Raw genomic sequence first — 23,465 nt, forward strand, 5'->3', positions numbered from 1 at the left:
TCAGGTTGGAGACCTGAGTCAACTCCCCGTGCTTACCGGTGCGAGCGTCGTACTGGTCAGGCACAGTGTTATGCGGTGGAGCGCACGGTGTCTCCAGGATGCTTTCTTAGCTCGGTGTGCTACATTCCAGCTCCCCGCATCTGCCGGGCTAGGGTGAGCATCCAGCCAGGACGGAATGTGCCAGCCCTGCTCTCCAGACCTCCAGTGCGCCTCCTTGGCCCAGGAAATCCTGCGCTGGCTCTACGCACTGTGTCTCCGGTACGTCTGCACAGCCCAGTGCGTCCTGTGCCAGCGCCCCGCATTTGCAGGGTGAAGAGAACCACCCAGACAGGACGGGTTGTGCAGGCTCCAAGCTCGAGACCTCCAGTGCGCCTTCACGGCCCAGTGTATCCGGTGCCTCTGCCAAGGACAGGGCCTCCTGTATGTGTCTCCAGCCTGGTGAGTCCTGTGCCTGCGCCCAGAACTAATCCTCATGTATGTCTCCCCAGCCTGGTGAGCCCTGTGGCAGCTCCACGTTCCAGACTGCCCATACGTCTCTTCACTCCAGTGATGATTCATGGCAAGAAGCCTCCAGTGATGATCCATGGCACGAAGCCTCCAGTGATGATCCATGGCACGAAACCTCCAGTGATGATCCATGGCAAGAAGCCTCCAGTGATGATCTATGGCAAGAAGCCTCCAGTGATGATCCATGGCACGAAGCCTCCAGTGAGGAGTCATGGCACGAAGCCTCCAGCGACGATCTCCAGTCTGGAGCCTCCAGCGACGGTCTCCAGTCCGGATCCACCAGCGACGGTCCCCAGTCCGGAGCCTCCAGCGACGGTCTCCAGTCCGGGGCCCCCAGCGAGGGTGCCCAGTCCGGGGCCAGCAGCGAGGGTGCCCAGTCCGGGGTCCGCAACGAGGGTGCCCAGTCCGGGGCCCGCTACGAGGGTCCCCAGTCCGGAGTCGGCGACGAGGGTCCCCGCACCAGAGGTGCCACTGAAGTGGGGTGAGCCAGTGGTGGAGCGGGGTCTGCGTCCCTCACCTGAGCCGCCACCGCAGATAGATGCTTCACGGTTTGTTTTGTATTGTTTATTGTTTTGTCGGAGTCATTTCGAAATAAAAAATAAAATGTACACTCACCACACTGCACCTTGGTCCACTTCATTCAACAGCCGTGACAACTACTTTGTTCCCTGAGAGTGAGGCGGATATATAGCATTTTGTACAAATAAAAAAATGATTATTTGACTCTGGAATGTAACCATCAAGTGATAGATCTTAAACAAATATATGTCTGTCATTGAACAACCCCAAGGCATGATTAAATAGTGAAAAACACACCACATGTCACGTTCGTCGTAACATTGAAGAGAGGAGGACCAAGGCGCAGCGTGAAATGAATACATATTTAATTTACGAAGACGAAGAACACTTGACAAACTATACAAAACAACAAACGAACGTGAAGCTATATAACAAATAGTGCTGACACTAAACACTACACATAGACAATCACCCACGAACTACCTCATGAATATGGCTGCCTAAATATGGTTCCCAATCAGAGACAACGATAGACAGCTGTCTCTAATTGAGAACCAATCTAGGCAACCATAGGCATACAAACACCTAGACTAGACCAAACCCCATAAACATACAAAACCCCTAGACATGACAAAAACACCTACATCCCCCATGTCACACCCTGACCTAACTAAAATAATAAAGAAAACAAAAGATAACTAAGGCCAGGGCGTGACACCACACCACACCAATCTCTTTCATATTTTCTTGAAACAATAAAAGCGAATTTACTAACATTTCTGAAAATGGATATATAGCGCTTTGGAATGAATGGATAAAAATTGTTACCTGTACGCTGCCACAGCAAGTTTAAAATGGAGAGTCTGTTGAAGACAAGTCAAACTCTTTCCTTTTCTCTGTAGAGCATTTTATTACAATGATTAATGTTTAACCATCAATAGACTTTGGATATCCTTGAGCGATCTATGTGTCGGGAGCTTCCAACGGTGAGCTGAAATAGAGAATCATAGAAAAACTACAGGTTAAATCAAATCCAACAAAAGTGTCAAATGGTTTGAAGAAACCAAGGTCCAAGCAGTCAGGTGGGTTTTAAAGTTAGAATGCCTTTATTTACTATGCATAGACCATAGTAAACACTAACTTGTATATTAAGTTAACTTTTGCATAACTTAACTTACAAATATATGGTTTAGAGGCTCCCTCTGGAGGAGTCTGAAGAGTGAAAGTAAGAGCAGTCAGGACTAAACAGATCTGCATAGGGCCACTGTAATGTAGGTACTTTCAGTAGTGGAGAAAGTACCCAAAGTCACCCAGTAAAAATCTACTTGAATAAAAGTCAAAGTATTTGGTTGTAAATATTCTTCAGTATCTAAAGTAAATGTAATTGCTAAATGATACTTCAGTATCTAAAGTAAATGTAATTGCTAAATTATACTTTAGAATCAAAAGTTAAATAATGAATCATTTCAAATTCCTTACATTAAGCAAACCAGACGGCACCATTTTATAGTTTTTTAAATGTCCGGATATCCAGTGGCACCCTTCAACACTCAGACATCATTTACACACAAGCATGTCTTTAGTGAATCTGCCAGATTAGAGGCAGTAGGGATGACCAGGGATGTTCTGTTGATAAGTGTGTGAATTAGACCATTTTCCTGTCCTGCTAAGCATTCAAATGTAACGAGTACTTTTGGGTGCCAGGTCAAATGTATGGAGAAAAAAGCACAACATTTTCTTGAGGAATGTAGTGGAGTAAAAGTTGTCAAAAAGATCAATAGTAAAGTAAAGTACAGATACCCCCAAAAACGACTTAAGAAGTAATTTAAAGTATTTTTACACCACTGGGTACTTTATAAGTAAGAGAGAGGAGGTCAATGGGCTAACCAGTTGGCTCCATTAATTACCCTTGTGTAATCAATAACCTAGCCTGTAGTCTGGCATCCCAGACATCTCATACTGTACTCATATTCTAGAATAAACGGTCAAGAGGCTCGCTCTGGAGGCTGATTCAGTCTAAAGACTAAGTCACACATTAACCCTGATATTTGGCATTACAGTCAAGTAGTTCAGTGTGAATGAGCTCACTGAGGTTGATTCTTGTTGACACTTTTTTAATATTAGATTCTAGTCTCAGTAGGTAGCACCAGGGTTGTGGTTTGAAGTCCACATTCAAAAGTGTACAATGATGATAAAAAAGATTACAACAAATGACTCATGATGTTACTCATACTGTTAATGAGTATCTTCTGAGTCTGAGTAATATTCCTTGTCTCTAACCAAGAACAGGACGCTCGTATCAGGACAACTGAGTTACATCCTTATACAAAATTAAACTAAGTACTCATTTCAAATCTCATGTCTTTTCTACATCAATAAAAATAAGTGTTTTTCAGCAGGCAATCTTATGAGGTGGTGTTGACGAGAAGGGCCTGTGACATGGTGATATAATAGACAGCTAAGTGGTAAATTGCATTTTGTTTTAAAGAAAGGACTAACCTTTTTACTAATGCACTTCACAACCAAAATAAGACACTAATATTTCTGTAAACTCTACAAAGTTGTGTTCTCTGAGTAGGCTGATACCCCATGTCATGAGTGCACAATCGCTAGCTTAGGCTGTACAGTCCAAGATGTAAGTTGAATAAGCCTAATAGGCTTTATAGTGAGAGGATTTCCCACAGTCAAAGTCCTGCAATAAGAGCTAAGACGCTAATATAACCTCTACAAGGTTGTGTTCTGTGAGTGTCACTGAGTAGGCTGATACCAGGTGCTTAATGTGTAAACCGGGAGGTCTCGGGAACACATAGTGAGCGCTAGAGGGTGGGGGGTTATCCGGGCCGGAACACGTTGAGAAAAAAAGTGTCAAACACAACATAGCAGCCAAGTAGCCTTCTATCTATGGTGGTGAAACGGACAGCACTCTCGCTAATTAATTTCACGCATTTTAGACGTCACTGCAGTATGCCCACAAACTTGAGTATAGCTGCAGGGTTTACACATTTCCTAGTTTCCTATTGCCTGATATTCTAGACATCAATGTACAGCAAAATTTTTAGACAACAATGCAGAACACCCGTCATATGCACACATACTCAACTGGGGGGGCTTACAAGACCCGAATTTCATATCATTTTCAAGACATCAACGTAGCAGTATAACAAATATCACAATATCAGAATATAATTTCAAATAAAGTAGGCCTCCTGCCTTTGTGATAATATGAAGCACATTTTCAGATTACTTACTTGTTCTGTGCTCTTTTCACCTCCCACAATGACTATCCCCATGTCAAGTCTGTTTAACTCATGAGAGTCAACTTCTTGCTCAGCCATGAGCGGGCATGTGGCTGTGATGTTTAGCCTCCTAAGGCTGTTCTGAAGACTCTGGCTGTAGTATCTATTTTTAAATTTAATTTTCAGTGTTAGGTACATTTAAAACCAAATAATTATAGACTTTTACCCAAGTAGTATTTTACTAGGTGACTAGGTAACTTTTACCTGAGTCATTTTCTTTTAAGGTATCTTTACTTTTACTGAAGTATGAATATTGGGTACTTTTTCCACCACTGGGTTCATCTAACCTACTAAAGTATACAGAGAATGGCTACACTAGCATGTTATCATCGTGGAGAACTGAAAAGTGTTGATGAGCTTCCCATTGAACTGAAACCTGAGAAGCTGGGACTGTTAGTGGACTAGTAGGGAGGACAGATACCATTCTTCAATGTGGAGAAGAGGTGCCACATCCACTCCTTTCTGGAACATGGACTAGGAAAGTATATCCCTTCTTTGGCCCTATTAGAATATGCAAAGAGGAACTCAAAATCTTACCAGTGCATAAATGTATTTTGGGAAAACTAATCCAAAGATGAAAATGTAAATTATAATTTATGCTCATCCATTAAAGCTACACATCTTTACAGTTCCACTCAGATTTGCTGTAAATATATATTTTTTACAAAATATGAGTATTGAGTGTGGCTGTTCATCTAGCATTTAGTAAACCCCTCAAGCTCTGAGAACGATTGACAGGTGACAGGCAAGACCACACTAAACAAAAATAATTAATAAAGGAATAGGACATGTGTAGGAGTAGTATCCTATCTAAAGATGAACATGTAAATTCAAAATTCTGCTAGCATAAATTAAGGACATGTATTTTTATTATTTAACAGGGCTTTGCAAGAGGAAGAAGAATTTACAATGACAACTCTTACATTTCTGACAATAAAAATCATTACTGGACACTAATTACTTCTCCTTGAGTGATTAGCGTACTTCCGTGTTAACAGAAATGAAATAAGAAAATATGAAATGTTGGACATTTACGTGATTGTGTTACTTTGCCAGTCAGGGTGTACAGCATCTGTTTGGCCATGAGGCCGTACACATGTTGATAAATGTTTAACAGATTTCTTCGGTTTTTTAAGTGAGGCAAGCAAGGAATGAAGAAACAAATGAAAAAGTAGATCCTCTTGTTGCTACAGCAACCTTGGTTCAACACTTAACGACACCTAATGATTTTCTGCTCTTGAGGCAGGCAGCCCTTGAGGAAGTTAAACGTGGAAGTTGTATCTCTTTAGTGGAAGTTTGAAGGCATAATTTTTGCTATAATAACTCACTTTTTCAGTATAACTTTTCAATATCTCCGATTTTTATTTCATTAAATTATTTGTTAAATGTGAAGAGGGCCATTCGTTAAACATTTAATTACATTTGTATGGCCTGACCTGTTTTAACGTTTACTGCTGAAGAAACCTCTAGAGGAAGCCTCTGTACCTTTTGAACATCAAAGTCTACAGTAGGTGTGGTTAAACACTACTCTCTCATTGTTATAAGACGCTCTGGGGAGAAAATAACGTTAAATCTGAAACGTACAGTCCGTTATAGCTCCGTACTGTCATCTGCATTCAGGTAAGAGGTTCTAGTGAATTAATTTATTTCGAAAAGCGTATCTTTATCTATTGCGAAATAATTGGATATGTAACGTACATTTAATAATGCTTTAAAAAGTCTTGATGATTTAATTGCATATTACTCTGGTTCATAATGAACCACAAAAAGTGAGCCCAAGAGGGGGTGACCTGGAGAGTTCTGAGGTACCGGAACACATGAGAAAAAGAAAACCTTCATAAGAAAGCATCGCATGCATATCATCACCTTTTCGTAGTGGCAAAGAGCAGTAGAGTAGAGGCACTTACAGAAGTTGCACAAATGGGGAACGTTGATTGTAGCCAAGGTCCGTGAAAATGTTGTCCTTTTAAAAACGCATTTCATGCAATTCCACGTAATTTTACATGACTGGAGCCTTTGGCAGAATCTTTTATAATACCGCGGAAATAATCAAAATGGCAGACTACTTTGATACTGACAAACTGAGAATCTGAGATCAATAAAAACGAACTTGTCTTGAATCCATCAATAGCCTTCGCCTATGTTAAATAAAGGTAAAACAAAAAAAATGGTGTTTGGAGACATATTGTAGGCTACAATATGTGTAAATTATAGTCCTAAAAATGCTTTCCAGTTTCACTGACTTACCCAATGATGCGCAGCTCGCTCGCTGGTGATTGTCGATGCGCTCGTACCTAAAGCTTATCTCCCTCTCTCTTTATTTTATTTTAATAAAATGGACTATATATTTTGGTGGCCTACAGCATAGTCTTCTCTTTTCAGCAGGAGTCATTACTTTTCAACCTGTGTTTTAGCTCAATTTTATATGAAATGTTTTGTCTGCGTGCGGTTTTTTCACTGACCGATTTGCCGCGCGTTCCCGACTGTAGGCTATTCCTTATTATTGGGCTACAATCCAGAACTAGGCAATTTTTTAAAATAAGCTATTTTTTTAATTAAACTATTGATCCCCTGTGTCTAAATTATAGGCCTTCTCGTTGTTTAGTAGGCTATTCTGAACCATTTCATTTATTTCTGAACAGCCAGCAGCAATTACATAACTTTGGCAATTGTACTTCAATTTGTCAGGGGTATTGTAGTTCCCCAGAACCCTTCGGGCAGCTTTGATTCTATACGGAAATAAATGATGAAGTGCAATGCTGGAGAGATGAGAGTTGCATGCTCATGTCTATCAGAGCAGAGAGGGAGAGAGGTCATATAAAGTGAATCTCACTCTAGTTATATGAGAGATACTGCGGCGCTTCTCGGCCACGCGTTGGTCTTAAGCATATATGGTTACAAACCATAAACCCGGGCAAGCACAACCCAAATCAACTCATAGAATATTAGGCCCGGGCTGAAAATATACTTTTTCACGTTAAGTTTTTTTTCTGGAGAAAGGAAAAATGTACTAATAGGCAACTCGAATGAACTTCGATCGCTTTTATTATCATTTTTACATTGCAAAAAGTGAAAAGTATTTTTCATGACACGATATGTACCAGATCCGGCTAAATAGGTTCCAGAACAAAACAGTCCAAAACGGAGAGGTACCGGATCCTCAAATTAAGCTTTGAAGTACTGGCACAAAAGTATATCTAAGTAAACTTGTTGACAAAGATTTTGTTGAAAGAGTATTTGCAAAATAAAGGAATGCTATCCATACTTATTATCTTACAACATGATCTCAATAATATTGATGCATGCAGAGATTACAGGTCATGGTTTTATGTTCCCTGGCAGGTGCATCATGGGACCTTTGATCCAGCAAGTCTGTTTGGTAACATTTCTTATCTTTTTTCCCTGTTCATCTGCTCAAGGTAATAAGTTAATAGTAACTCTTGGGAAGGGCACTGAGGGCAGACTAAGTCATTCACCCTGGTACCACATGTCTAAATGTTGGTTGTTATTGTCCATTTGAACCATAAAGCTACATAAAAAAACATCCTAACAGTTCCCCCTCCACTTATTTAGATCAACAGCTGAGAGATTATTTATTTTCCAACAAAGAGGACACATATTTTAATGTTGAGTTCAAGACCTAATTCTGATTAACCATTGCAGTTACAGATGGAACAGAGACTGAGAGCCAATCAACTTCCGGGTCAACCTGTGTACTGTATGGTTTGAATTCCACTGTGTGGTTTGCTGGATGTGTTACATTTGGGTCTATTATTTTCCTGGGACTGGGTTTCGTGGTATGGCATAAGTGCTGTGGAGGTAAAGCTTCATTAATTATACTTTATTACTTTTTTAAATAATAGAATTATAACTTATATCGGGGAATTCCACCACTTTGCTTTTTAACATAATATTCATTATCTCTAGCATCTCTAGACTATGAGGTTATGAAGTGGTGGAAATCCCCTTTAAACCCTCCATACATTATTTTATCTTACTCTCTTACTGTTATCAATGCAATGTTATCATTGCTTATACAGGTTTTTCTCAGAATAATGCAAAAACAAAGCAGAAGAGAAACTAGCAATACCTTTCATTAAGCCAATAATAAACTGTTTAGAATTAGTGTACGTAGAAATGTGAATAAATGTGTATGCCAACATGTATAAACAGTTACTAAAAGAGATGTATCGTTAGATCCGTAGCAGATATTTTTGTTCCAAGATTTGAATAGCAGAGAAGTAGACCAAGATGTCACACCCTCTAACTTTTCTGTCTAAGTTGTTGGAAAAGTGGTCAAAGTAGCTGATTTGAGTCAAAAGTCAAAATGTCACAATGGGGCCTTTAGAATGTTGAAGAAATGCCATGAAAGTGTACGGAGGACAAAAAGAAGGAAAATGGAGGTGACAGCTTTTTAAAAAATCTACTTTGCAGAGATGAAACAAGCAGACAATCATAATATTAGTAAAAAATATAAAATTCCTAGTTTATCTTAAAAAAAGTTACTTAATAAGAGGTTTTAAAATGAGGGTCTCTTTTACTCAAAATTCCATGACATACAGAAAGGAATTGTTGGCAGAATACATTTCAATTACATGTTTTATCATTTAGCAGATGCAAGTCAAAAGCTGCTGGGAAGATTTCATGTCGTTGAAGGACAGGGTGAGTGACCAATTTTGAACGTATGGCTAAAATGTTACGTTGCTTCTGTAGCCCTTTCCTGCAGTCAAATTACCAAATCACGCTCTACTGGCCTGATGGGTGGAATGTTATTCATATATTTTATAATTTCATAATTAATAAACATTCATAAAAAAATGGAAATCTGATGTTTCTCTTTCAAAGGGTTTAGTTATATTTCAGTCTTCTGTGATGTATATAAAGTGTAATATTGGAATGAAAACCCAAAATTGAATACATTTAAGCTTTACATCTGCCATGGTACAGGTCTTCCCTTTTAAAGCCCACAACCATCTATATGAGGTGTATACTTTTCATTCAACGTAGATTTGTTTAAGACTGCCAAGAAACACTCACTGTGACCCTGATATAGCCCAATGCAGTAAAAGGTTATTGATGCACAAGGGAATGACCTTCAGTTATTTATAATTGAGTATTCAACAAAAATGTGATGTAAGAAGATGTACAGTATATGTTTTCCTTCAAATAAAAAATGTGTTTTTTTGGTTTGGTTATACACTACCAGTCAAAGGTTTGAACACACCAACTCATTCAAAGGTTTTCCTTTATGTTTACTATGTTCTACATTGCAGAATAATAGTGAAGACATGGAAACTATGAAATAACACATATGGAATCATGTAGTAACAAAAAAAAGTGTATTTAATATTTGAGATTCTTCAAAGGAGCCACCCTTTGCCTTGATGACAGCATTGCACACTATTGGCATTCTCTCAACCATCTTCATGAGGTAGTCACCTGGAATGCATTTCAATTAACAGGTGTGCCTTGTTAAAAGTTAATTTGTAGAATTGTTGTCCTTAATGCATTTGAGCCAATCAGTTGTGTTGTGAATGGTAGGAGTGGTATACCGAAATTAGCCCTATTTGGTAAAAGAGCAAATCCATATTATGGCAAGAATAGCTCAAATAAGCAAAGACTAACAACAGTCCATCATTACTTTAAGACATGAAGGTCAGTTAATCCTGAACATTTGAAAGTTCCTTCAAGTGCAGTCGCAAAAACTGGCTATGATATAAAAACTATGATATAACTGGCTCTCATGAGGACCGCCAAGGGAAAGGAAGACCCAGAGTTACCTCTGCTGCAGAGGATAAGTTCATTAGAGTTAACTGCAACTCAGTTAACTGCAGATAAACTGCAACTCCGTTAACTGCAAAGCAGCCCAAATAAATGCCTCACAGAGTTCAAGTAACAGATACATCAATACATAAACTGTTCAGAGGAGACTGTGTGAATCAGGCCGTCATGGTCGAATTGCTGCAAAGAAACCACTACTAAAGGATACCAATAAGAGACTTGCTTGGACCAAGAAACATGAGCAATGGACATTGATTTTTGGTTCCAACCTCCATGTCTTTTTGAGACGCAGAGTAGGTGAACGAATTATCTCCTCATGTGTGGTTCCCACCGTGAAGCATGGAGGAGGAGGTGTTATGGTGGGGGTGCTTTGCTGGTGACACTGTCAGTGATTTATTTAGAATTCAAGGCACACTTGACCAGCATGGCTACCTCAGCATTCTGCAGCGAATCGCCATCCCATCTGTTTTGCGTTTTGTGGGACCATCATTTGTTTTTCAACAGGACAATGACCCAAAACACACTTCCAGGCTGTTTAACTTCTTGAGAATACAGGGGGTGCTATTTTCCCATTAGCATAATTTGCTCTACAGATTAAACTGCCTCTTATTCAATTATTGCTCTTACTATATGCATATAAATAATACCATTGGAAAGAAAACAATCTCTAGTTTCTAAAACCGTTTCAATTTTGTCTCTGAGTGATACACAAGTCATTTGACAGCACTTTCCCTGACCAAGAAGTAGAATGCAAGAAGTCTATGCTCGCTTCAACGCTCTGCCTATATATGGTCATGACCCCTATGACCAGAAACACACTTCATTCGCCTTCCTCTGGGTGTCAAGAGGACGTCAGAGGAGAAATTCTTTGTTTATCTGGTACTGACGTGAAATAAGACCTATTTCTTTGGCGTGACCGACAACTTCCGGTTTTCTGATTCGCACGAGTTGGAGCTGCGATTGTGTACTGTTTTGCTGGCGTTATGGATGAAAACTATCTCCGTGTCGAATTTTGTTTGATACATGTGACCATATCATCGTAATGTATGTTTTTTTCAATATAGTTTAATCAGATTATTTGAATTTTTTCGGGAGTTTTGTGGTGTTCCGTTGTCTGATTTTATTTACGTTTGAGAGATCCGTGCCACTCGACCAGTACCTGTGCTAAATGGAGTGGGAAAGGAACAATTCTGAACGGAACCAACGACTCATCTTGACAAAGGACACTTTGATCAACATTCTGATGAAAGATCAGCCATAGTAAGACCCAATTTACGATGTTATATCTGTCTCTTATACACATCTAGATGTGTATAAGAGACAGGTATAGCTATGCTAATTTAGCGCTACATTTTGTTTTCGTTATAAAACATTTAATAAATCTGAAATATTGTTTGGATTCACCAGATGTTGGGCTTTCAATATCTGTACGCTGTGTATTTTTCTGAAATGTTTTAAGATGAGTAATTCGTTATATGACGTTGGTCTCTGTAATTGTTCTGGCTGGGTCAGCACTATTTCAGATTGCAGCTGCAATGTAGAACTGTGATTTATACCTGAAAAATGCACATTTTTCAAAAAAAAAACTATGCTATACCATAAATATGTTATCAGACTGTCATCTTATGAAGTTGTTTCTTGGTTAGTGGCTATATATATTTTTATTTAGTCGAATTAGTGATAGCTACTGACGCAGGAAAAAACTGTTGGGAGTAAAAAAATCGTGTCCTTTGCTAACGTGGTTAGCTAATAGATTTCCATATTGTGTCTTCCCTGTAAAACATTTTAAAAATCTGAAATGGTGGCTTTATTCACAAGACCTGTATCTTTCATCTGGTGTCTTGGACTTGTGATTTAATGATATTTAGATGCTACAAGTTACTTGTGACGCTATGCTAGCTATGCTACTCAGGGGGGGGGGGGGGGGGTGCTACCGGATCAGGGTTGGTGACTCGTGAGAAGTTAAGGGCTATTTCACCAAGGAGAGTGATGGAGTGCTGCATCAGATAACCTGGCCTCCACAATCACCAGACCGCAACCCAATTGAGATGGTTAGGGATGAGTTGTACTGCAGAATGAAGAAAAAGTAGCCAACAAGTGCTCAGTATATGTAGGAACTCCTTCAAGACTGTTGGACAAGTATTCCAGGTGAAGCTGGTTGAGAGAATGCCAAAAGTGTGCAAAGCTGTCATCAAGGCAAAGGGTGGCTACTTTGAAGAATCTCAAATTATACAATATATTTTGATTTGTTTAACATTTTTTTGGTTAATACATGATCCCATATGTGTTATTTCATAGTTTTGATGTCTTCATTAATAGACTACAATGTAGAAAATAGTAAAATAAAGAAAAACCCTTGAATGAGTAGGTGTGTTCAAACTTTTGACTGGTACTGTATATTTTCATTTTGGTCACATGGATATACTGCCATTACGGATACAAAAATCTCTCCCCATACCAAGACGCCTAAGGCAGTTTCAATGAACGGTGAGGCTAAATGAAGGTTACTTAACCATGCAGATATCAATAGGAAATAATAATTTTGTCACAGGACACTTCAATTAAGAACATCTTGGATAAGCAACAGTCAACCAGAAATGCATCTGTTTCAAGTACAGTTTACAAAAATAAATAACAGTACTATAATAAGACTGTATTGTGAGATGTATTACTTTTCTCATATTATTTTGATTGTGTTGTAATTGTATTGTATTTTTTCCAGATACGAATACGAGTTTGGACCTCCCACATAATGGTAATGTGTTAATCAGTATTAACCATTGTATTTACGATACATAAATTAACTTAACCCAATGAGTCCCATCATATCACGGCCGCATGTTGGACTTCTAACCCCTTTTAAACTCCTTGTTTATTTCTTCCGCATCCGTAAATACCAACCATTTGTGTGATTAACGGGGGCTGAGCTAGAGCAGTGTTGATGAGACAAGGGCAGGTCCCGAAGGGGCCTGGGGCCAGGGTTGAAAATCTGAGACTCTCACAAACATGCACATGTAACATGTTTTGCTCTATGACGCTCACAAGCTACACAAGAATTGTTAGAAGGTAAGGGGTTGTTCTACAGTGAACATCATAGGAAATCCCAGGACATAGTGTCTATAACACCGTAATAAGCTCACATTGTAACAGAAACTAACTCCAAACTTTACACAGTTGTCACTGACTAGTTGGATGTTCATTTCCTTATGAGCAAACTATGTCTGTAGTTACAGCGTTCATATAAATTCATTTTATAGTGCTGTTGTTTTGGATGACCTTTTTTTATTATTGACATTTGTCAATACAACTCCGAGTGCAACTGTTTATGTCAAATTGTTTTGTGTTCTACTTGTAGCCCTGGTTGTCATGGAAATAAAATGCTCAAACACTTAACTGTGAGACTAAATATATGGGTTGGACATTAAGATAAATGAAAGTCAGATAAAGGAAAAGCCGATTTTTGCTGCGGCCTTGGGACTGATAGGGTTAACAAATCACAGTACGTAATAAGACTGAAACATGTTAAACATGTCTGTTTCATTCTCTTTTCTAGAGGCACGCTCACATGAAGGTAATCCGCTTTAATCATATTCTTTCTATATCTAAATATACAACCATGCTGTGAAAAAGTATTTCCCCATTCTGAATTTCTCTATTTTTGCAAATTATTTGCACTGAAAATGATCAGATCTTCAAACAAAATGACGTGGTGCACAATATAAATGAATGGAAAATAATGTATTTTGTGATTTTGGAGTCACTTTTATTACAAATAAGAATCAAATATGCATCGAAATATTTCAAACATTAATGTGGATGCTTCCATGATTAGGGAAAATCCTGAATGAATCGTGAATAATGATGAGTGAGAAAGTTACAGAGGGTCAAAGATCATACCTCCAAGACATGCTAACCTCACCTGTTGGTAATGATGAAAGGTTAGCACGTGGAAAGACATTTTAAGCTGCCATGCACTTATTAGTCCCATGTTGAGACAGCTTACTAGCAATCTGTATCTAATCTAACTTGCTCTTTAAGAGTGAAACTTTTAAGAGTGCAGTTTTTATTTGTATTTTCAAATCATCACTGTATGTCTGGTAAATGTGATTATTTCATGAAAATAACTGTGTATATAAATGTATATACATGTATTTCCCTGATACTCATTTTGCCAAATAACTGTGTGTATATATGTATATACATGTATTTCCTCGATACTCATTTTGCCAAATAAATGCTCAGACTGATGATGATACAAATGTAAATATATTTACATAAACAGCGTTGATTGGTGGATAGGATCATCTAGACTCAGAGCCTACCTCACTAGCCCCTTCAAAGTAGGAGGATACATTATGCAAATTAAAGATGATAATAAGAATCAGATCAGATTGTGATGTCATGCTGTGAGGCAAAAACTCCATCCTACCTAAACTGGCTGAAATTCCAGGCTCTTACACAGAAGGGCATTATCATAATTTTCGCAACTTCAGTCTTATTTTGACTTCATAGTGTGAAAATATCATTAACAAAACAGGAGAATCACATTTTTGACTGCACTGCCCCTTCAACATATGTTTGAATAAGAAAACACTGGATTAAGGCCTACTATATGGCCAGTAAGACATACGCAGGGCCTTATTAGCTACTTATATACACACTTATGAACCACAAATCGGTTGCTAATATGTGTACCTTAAAATGAAGTCTTACCAAATATGACATAATTGGTTGTCTCTTTTTTTGTTATTATCAGTGGATGTTGTTCTAGATGGAAAAACAGCTCACTCTCAGCTGAAGATATCACACAATGGGAAAGTTGTGGAGTGGGTGACACAAAAAGGAGAACCACAGACAGAGATTGACAAGAATGACATTGACAAGCATTTTGATGAAGACCCCTACGTGTTGGGCAGTATGGGCCGTGCTATGAGGGCCTACTGGGAGGTGTGTGTAAAGGAGAACAAGGACTGGGTACTTGGTGTTACCAGGGCAACAGCTAACAGGAAAGGACAGTTGGTTCTCAGCCCTGACAATGGCTTCTGGGTAGTCAGGATCTCCAATGGCGAAAACCTTAAAACATTCATGGGTGATGATGTCCTTAAAGAAAGAATTCCACACCGAGTGGGTATCTATGTGGATTATCAGGAAAGGAAAGTGACTTTCTACAATGCAGAAGACAGCTCACTCATCTACTCATTTACCAACGGACCAAGTTATGAGGATGATGTCCGCCCACTTTTCTCACCCTGGAAGTATGAAAAACAGCCTATCACAATTTTGTCCATTGAAACTAAATACTGGAAATAATGTAAAACATGAAAGGATCTCCTCTACATCTGTCAGTAGGATACTTTATTGTGATAGAAAGCTTAACTTAGCTGAGTGGTCTTACAGTAAAAATGGTCAATATACAATTAATGAATGGGAATAATTATCACTTCAGTAATATTTAGGCATGTGCTTGAAATTGTTGAAAATGTATGACACTTTTTGGTTATTATAGAAATGGGTTTCTTTCTCAAATGTACTTTATATTCTTTAACTTTGTTGAATGTACAACAGCTATTTCAGTTGTATGTTTCTCAAACCACACGGATATTAGAAGAAAAATCATGCATAATGCATAGGTAATGTTATACCTCCTTTCATACACATTTACTGTACACTGTATTGATTTGTGAAGAATAAAATATTGCTTTTAAGACTTGGATGTTTATCAGTTCATGTCTTGGGATCATGAGGATCAATCAGTTTATGCCAGCTCTTACATAATGTATAGACTGGGAAGGTTTGTAATCAGCCATTGGTAAGCACAACTCTGCATACAGAGGCCTTTGTCTTTACAATGTCAAGAATACTATTCTGGGACCTCATTAATAAAATGTTTGCACCCACAGATTTGATTGTAAATTGTGCTTATAACAAAATCTACAGGAACATGTGATTTATAAATCGTGAACTTGAAATTAAAATATGGAATTTATTTAAATTCTGCATGACATTTTGGGATTTATAAATTAAACATGTTTTTTTTGTGACGCACACACATTTTAATAAATGTAAAAACAAATAATACTTAGCAAATGAGGCCTCTGGGCCTTTAAACAAATATCCGCTAACATACAAGTACTTTTCATGACGCATTTTTATTAAAATGCCTTTTATTATTGTCACAAAACTGTTTACATTTTTACAGATTTTGTAAAAATGTGAGTGAAAAGCTTTTTTTAAACAGAATATTACAAAACTACACATAATTACAGTGAGTGAGTCAATTATTCTATACTGTCATACATATTGTAATTAAAACTAAGACTTTACATTTAAATAGATTAACACTGAGTGTACAAAACATTAGGAACACCTGCTCTTTCCATGACATAGACTGACCAGGTGAATCCAGGTGAAGCTATAATCCCTTATTGATGACACCTGTTAAACCAGTTTAGATGAAAGAGGGAGAAAAGGCTTAAAAATCCTTCTTTAGCCTAAGACAATTAAGACATGGATTGTGTATGTGTTCCATTCAGATGGTGAATGGGCAAGACAAAAGATTAAGGTGTCTTTGACATTTTAGGATTTACATTTTCATCTTAAATTTAAGTGTATATAATAAGCTTTGGGTTCGAAATACCTTTTTCTATTCAATGACTTTGTCATCTTCCGTTATTTACACTAACAGTTCTCAGAGGTTGAGGGTTTGTCTCTTTGTACCACAGGTGAGATTTTGAGTTCCTCTTTACAATCAATCAAAGGACCAAAGAACGGATAGAGTTTCTTAGAAAACTTGCCATAGAAGGAGTGGATGTGGCATTTCTTCTCCACGTTGAAAAATGTTATCTGTCCCCTCTCATAGTCCACTAAAACTCCCAGCTTCTCAGGTTTCAGTTCAATGGGAAGGGAAGTGGGAGACTGTTCAACTGTTTTCAGTTCTCCATCTTTGTAACATACGCTCCAGAAGCCAGTGTCTGGATACATTTGGATGTTGTCTCTCTTCTCTGTGTCCTGAGCGATCCCAACACTCCACTGGCTCTTCTTCCCCAGGTCAACCTCCCAGTAATGTGTACCTTTGTCATATCCTTCCATTCCCAAGACACACGTATTTTGATTAAACTTAATTTTAGTTCCTTTGCATTTTTCTTCTAATTTCTCAGTGGCCTCTTCTTTGCGTACTTCCTCAACCTTCAGAGTACCTTCTTTGTTTTGTCCTTTTTTCATCATCCTGTTAAAGAATCCAGTTTTCATGTCTTTGTCTTTTCCTGAAATATTTAACATACTTTGTTCTGTAGGTTTTCCTCCAAACCGCCCTGTGTCTTCTTCTTTGTGTTCCTCTTTAAACTTCATGCTGCTGCTTCCTTTGCCTTTTTCTTTGAAATTCTCACAATCTTTTTTTTCTTTTAATTCTCCAAATTTGAGAGATTTGTTATCATCAGATAAAGAGAGTCTGAGATGTGCAGTGTCAGGGTCGAAAGTCACATCCACTGAAAATATTTTTCTGTGTTATTTTTTTTTTTCAATGTTAAAAAGAATTCCGATGTTTTTTCACAAAATATGAATCCAAAAACATTTGTATATTTCAAAATGTTATATTTGTTCTATAATGAATTAACATGATCATTGAAAAAACAATACAATATAATCTTATTTGTGGTAGGAAATGTAATCATATGTTAAAAATGAAACATAAAATGATATAGATGTGTGTGTCTGCGCATTATATTAGCGCCAAACTTCATGACACATATGAAGTAATTACCTGCATGATCAACCATCAAGCTCCAAACTATGTAGGAGAAGAAGAAAAGGAATTGATGTAAGAATATATACAGTGGGGCAAAAAAGTATTTAGTCAAAATTACAGGCCTCTCTCATCTTTTTAAGTGGGAGAACTTGCACAATTGGTGGCTGACTAAATACTTTTTTGCCCCACTGTATATCACCCATGTCACACCCTGACCTAACCAAAATAATAAAGAAAACAAAGATAACTAAGGTCAGGGCGTGACACAGTGTCGTAATCCTCGCAAGGTTTAGGTATTGAAACATATTGAAAACAGGAGTAAATAATTTTGACATCTACCTTTTTGGAAAAAATGAGTAGTTCTTAAACAAAATCTCTTTCTCTGAAAAATTGTATTAGTATAAAATAATATAATTTTCCTTTTTTTTTTTAACATACAACATAGCTCAGTATTTGCATTTTTTATTTTATCCAGTCATTGTTGCTCATCTTTATCAAGGGTGTCAATAATGCGGAACCACACTATATATATGAAAACAAAACTGCATGGATTATATAGTTAGATGACAAATCACTTGAAGTTTGTGCAGCATTAATGTGAAAGGAGCCAATAGTTACCAGAGTCTGGGATTGTTTCAGTAATTCCTGTGAAAATACAACATCATGTTGCTGTATCAATTCACTTTTAATACTTGTGAAGTAAATAATGTTCCATCAACTGTAAAACACATAATACGTACCCATTAACTTATCCTTATAACTGAGTTCCTCTGTCATTTTGGTGAGCTCTGTAATATACAGTGGAGGAAAGTTGTTATTTTGGTTTCAATTAAAACAGTTTTAAATTATTCATTTTAAGGAAATACTGTATATATTGAAATATTGCATACCTTGATCCATATCTTTAATTTTTTTATTCATATCATCTATTGTAAAAAAAATATTAATATATTTGTGAATGAGTTCTATATACAGCATATTACTTGATATTTTAATTCCTTTTTGACAATTGCTTTTTATTTATTTATTTAGAATGATACTTGAGATGTTAGTGTTTTCAAATGTGTTACAAAACTCAGTTCCTGCATCTTTCAGTATCGGTTCTTACCCAAAGGCTTCAGTGTTTCTCGAACAACTGGAGGTGAAAATATAATATCATCATTGCACAAAGTACTTGCACAATAATATTACATGCAACAATAAAAGTATATGCAATTTAATTTCAATAACATCTGAAATGGCCTACAACAATGTTGAATCATAGAACCTACTAATAAACATGGTTGTGTAAAATTATACCCTGATATCATATTTAAACAACAAGTGAGACCAACCTCGTCTCTGATGGAATACGGAGAAAACAGATGCAGTGATACACAGCAGTCCCAGAAACACAGGAATCATAAATGCAGAGATGTACACCCTGTCAGGCAGACTGCTCATGTAGAATTCCTCTGTAACACAAGCAGGGTTAAAGATTAGATTAGATTACCATTGCAATCAATTAGTCCTGCAAATTGTATGAGGTTCAACATTCCACATTTGTCCAAATGTCACATAATTACACTTCAACCTAATTTTAGTCTTATATAAGCCGGACCTTGAGTCGGAACTTTACACATTATTAACATGACGAACAAACATCCCCTAGACCACTTGTTAAGGGCATTGGTCTACAGCAGGGATGGGCAACTTTGATGGTGGTGGGGGCCACAAAGAAACGGAACTTATCATTTCGCCATAGGGTGGAGGCAAATGTTTGCAGTTTTTTATGATCAATAGGCCCCAAGCCAATCAATAATTCGAGCATGCTTACTACAAGTTTAGATAGCTGGTTGCTAGACTAATTTACCAATAAATAATAAAATAGCTGACATGGGCTAATTGAGTGACTGCTGATGCACATCCAAATTTATACATTTCACCTCCAGTATTCTATTATTCTAAATCTCAACAGCAAATTGAGATTTTTTGGAGGTGGTCAAATTGGTCCGCGGGCCAACAAAAGGGGGGCTGCCAGTTGTCCATTCCTGGGCTACAGTATATTCTAGTTCCTAAACTAACCAGTCATCTGCAGTTTAGACTCCATCTTGGTTCCCTGGTACTGTGACATCACCACACATGTGACCCCCTCCAGTTGGTCCATCCCTACTCTCATGTGACTGGTTATGGAGTACAGGACACCCCCCTCCTTCTGTTTGGGTCTCTCTGTCTCTGCTGAGGTGATCTCCTTCCCACTGCTGTCTGTCCACAACATGTCAGGCTCTGGGTACCAGTTCTCTGARCTRCAGCTGAGCTGGATGAACACTCTGTGGTGCTTCCTCATGGAGATCCTGGGGACACTGCCTGTCTCTTATACACATCTAGATGTGTATAAGAGACAGCAGCTGAGCTGGATGAACACTCTGTGGTGCTTCCTCATGGAGATCCTGGGGACACTGCCCTGCTCTGTAAAGAAACAGATGAAAGAATAGTTTACCCTATTGTAAAATCTAAAGTACTCTACATTCTGTTGATCTGCTTTGATGATTGTGCACTAGACGGGTCTGGATTAAATTGATCCTCTTACTGAATGAGTTCTTATTTACTTACGTTTAACCTGTAGCACAACAGGCAGTTCCTGAATCCAGTCCATGTAGCTGGCATGGCATTTGTACCTTCCCCTTTCAGAAGCCATGACATTATTCAGCAGCAGTGATATATTGCCTTTCTCCAACTCCTGAGTGAACATATTCACTCTACCCTCATAGCCTTTCCCCGCTGTTACCTTTCCACCCAAATACAGGTACAGGGGGTTAGCGAATTCTCCTTCCTTAAACCACCTGATATCCATGTTAACAGCACTGGTTTGAGGAGAGAGGTGACAAGGAAGGATCACGTCATGACCAGTAGAGGTAACTACAGGGTCAGGAGGGACAACAAGCTGCATTTCTGGAGGGAGAGACGGGAAAGTGTTGAAATATCAGTCTGATATTGAGCGGCTCATATCGGGCAATAATGTATCAAGACATTTACACAAAGTTTCAACAAAAGTGTATATCATACTACTGTATATACCACTAATACCAAAGAAATAGACATCTATATTGTTTTATAAATCTGTAAGTCTACTTAATAGTAAGCCGTGCTGAATACAACAGCATTCAAATGTTTGAGCGATTCAAAAATTTGTAAGACATTGTGCTACACAAGGAAAATCTGTTTGATCTACCGTACATATAATAATATTTAGTTGTTTTTTAAAGATGCAAGGTGATTTGTAGATCTGCAATGCAGTCAATCTCGGACATATGTTTATTATATTTAAGTTGTAGGTGTAGGTAAATGTTTACATGGATAAAACATTACTTGTAATCGTAATTACCTGCAACAGATGAACAGGCATTAAAGAGGATGAGGAATGTTAACAAACAGACTTGCTGGATCAAAGGTCCCATTATGCACCTGACAGGGAACATAAATCCAGGTCCCATTAAACGCACAGTTCATTAATCTACAAAAACAAATATTAAGCTTTAAAAAGTCACATGATACCATTAACTTACTTGGTCTCACACATTTTTGGGGAGGATATTTAAAATTAATTGTGCATTGACATCCATGTGTGAAAACACAGCAATTCATATACATTTGATTTCTCACAAAAAAAGCAATTCATTCTGACGACAGAAAGGGAACTGAGGAAGAAGGAAATATGGCGAAGTCAAAGTGAGGACGTTGGATAAATCACAACACTGGGTGGAGGACAAAAATGAATCTGTCAAGACTGAGGATGAATTACCTGCGGTGGCAGGTGTGGTGAAGATGGTCGAGGTTGAGCCTCGTCCCAATGATGATGAGGATGAGTTTGAGTGAGAGGTTGGGGACTGCTGAGTTGATGAAAGTAACTTGAGGTAGACTCGTGGTGGTCTTTTTGTCCAGAGGGAGCGGGCACTCCGAACCAAGCGCTTAGGGACAAGAACTCCGGAGCAGGGTGCCATTGAACGGAGTTATAACTGGGTGGCATTAAGTGTTGAGGAGGAGCAATTGAAATGGAAGATTCCTGGTGTATTTGACACCTGCCGTTTGGTGCGAAGCAGACCTGGTGGAGAGCGTGCTGACAGAGAAGACTGTCTGTCCTGATGAGTTTTTTTATGGAGTCTTTATCCGACAAAGTTAAGTTAGGATGTGTCAGTAATCCCGTGAGAGCTTTTGTCCCAAACCCATTACGTTGTTAAAGGTGTCAAGCTTATGGTCATGTTGCAGCAGTGTGTAGGAAGGAGATTCCTAGATGTGCAGGAGCGCATTAGACGAAGGAATGTATAGTTGTGTTAGCTGTGTGTTAGCTGTGAGGGTGCCCATGGTGCTGGAAGTTGGATGTGTCTGGTGAGAGAATGGCAGGTTGAGGTTGCCAGGGTCAGAGTAGTACAGAAGGTGTCATGCTGAAGGCAAGGGATACTGAGAGGATTCCGGTGAGTAGGCTAATGGAGAGTGATAGGAATAATATGTGCTTCAGTGAGGTGGGTTTCTTAGCGTCCATAGCTGTGGTTGTCAACTCTACTGCAGAAATGGAACGTTAGTTATAGAAAGTAGAGGTTGTGGTGGCAGCTGCAGAGAAGTACTTGTGGATTGCGAGGTTTTACTGCAGAAGAGTTGCAGCGGGGGTTGAGTGGTAGTGTTCCGTCCTCCCAGGCGGTAGGCCTAGTGTAGGATTATATAGGGTTAAATAGGGGAATAGGATTGTGGGTTTTTAATGAGTGTAGGGTTAGTTGGCATGGTAGTGTTTTTCCTGTTCCCATTTTGTATCAAAGTATAATGAATATATACTGTATACTCCAGTCTAGCTGGTGGTGGTAATGCAACATATATTGGATGCCAACCGTCATTAATCCTCACCAAAGAAGAAGAAGAAATGTATTACAGACCAAAACAAGAATGTGGTGAATACAAAAATGGTTGAATATATTAGAAGGTATAAAAAGTCCTGTTGCAACAGATGACAAGACTAGCATAGCTAAATATATTATTTCTATATCAACACAAGTGGTGTTTTTTCATCAGAAATGATATCTTATGGGTTCCTTTATGTGTGTGTAAAATGTTACTGTTCTCAGATTTTTTATTGATAGACTTTAGAAGTGTATGATTCATTTTCAGTTTTTTCCTGAATTCTGTATATCCATTGTTTAGCTGGAATGGAATTGTATCCCATATATATATTTATGACTGTGAAATTAGGTTCTCATCTAGCTATTTTAACTTCTTATGGCTGGGGGCAGTATAAACTGCCTGCTACTCAGTCCCAGAAGCTAATATATGCATATTATTAGTAGATTTGTATAGAAAACACTCTGAAGTTTCTAAAACTGTTTGAATGATGTCTGTGAGTATAACAGAACTGATATGGCAGGCAAAAACCAGAGAAAAAATCCAACCAGGAAGTGGGAAATCTGAGGTTTGTAGTTTTTCAACTCATTCCCTATTGAAGATACAGTACGATATTGGTCATATTGCACTCCCTAAGGCTTCCACTAGATGTCAACAGTCTTTAGAACCTTGTTTGATGCTTCTACTGTGAAGGAGGGGGGAATGAGAGGGGAATGAGTTAGAGGTCTGGCAGAGTGCCATTAGCTGACCAT

At 38.3% G+C, this 23,465-nt stretch overlaps 2 protein-coding genes and 1 long non-coding RNA gene across 3 annotated transcripts in view; 1 reads left to right on the forward strand and 2 right to left on the reverse strand.

The window, feature by feature from the left end:
• Nucleotides 1-15,808, forward strand: part of LOC111960037 (butyrophilin subfamily 1 member A1) — a 34,333-nt gene extending 18,525 nt beyond the window's left edge. Inside the window, exons 2-7 of the mRNA XM_070437848.1 lie at nt 7,665-7,741; nt 7,986-8,141; nt 8,934-8,984; nt 12,826-12,858; nt 13,657-13,674; nt 14,860-15,808. Coding sequence (XP_070293949.1) covers nt 7,672-7,741; nt 7,986-8,141; nt 8,934-8,984; nt 12,826-12,858; nt 13,657-13,674; nt 14,860-15,413 — 882 coding nt within the window. The 5' untranslated portion in view covers nt 7,665-7,671 and the 3' untranslated portion in view covers nt 15,414-15,808. The remainder of the gene's footprint in view (nt 1-7,664; nt 7,742-7,985; nt 8,142-8,933; nt 8,985-12,825; nt 12,859-13,656; nt 13,675-14,859) is intronic.
• Nucleotides 15,809-16,066: 258 nt separating this feature from the next.
• On the reverse strand, nt 16,067-20,193 carry LOC111960031 (butyrophilin subfamily 1 member A1). The gene is made up of 8 exons (XM_023981902.2): nt 19,912-20,193; nt 19,182-19,301; nt 18,956-18,982; nt 18,738-18,773; nt 18,588-18,635; nt 18,466-18,492; nt 17,863-17,889; nt 16,067-17,587 (listed from the first exon to the last, which is right to left on the reverse strand). Exons 1-8 carry the CDS (start codon nt 20,171-20,173, stop codon nt 16,782-16,784), a joined length of 1,353 nt encoding a protein of 450 aa, XP_023837670.1. The 5' UTR covers nt 20,174-20,193; the 3' UTR covers nt 16,067-16,781.
• A 33-nt stretch (nt 20,194-20,226) lies between these two features.
• LOC139023841 (uncharacterized) lies at nt 20,227-21,297 on the reverse strand. Its single transcript, XR_011475025.1, has 3 exons — nt 21,212-21,297; nt 20,440-20,778; nt 20,227-20,295 (listed from the first exon to the last, which is right to left on the reverse strand). It is a non-coding gene; the product is annotated as an uncharacterized lncRNA (long non-coding RNA).
• Between the last annotated feature and the right edge of the window lie 2,168 nt (nt 21,298-23,465).

This window comes from Salvelinus sp. IW2-2015, linkage group LG37 (assembly GCF_002910315.2).
Source record: "Salvelinus sp. IW2-2015 linkage group LG37, ASM291031v2, whole genome shotgun sequence".
NCBI classification, from domain to species: domain Eukaryota; kingdom Metazoa; phylum Chordata; class Actinopteri; order Salmoniformes; family Salmonidae; genus Salvelinus; species Salvelinus sp. IW2-2015.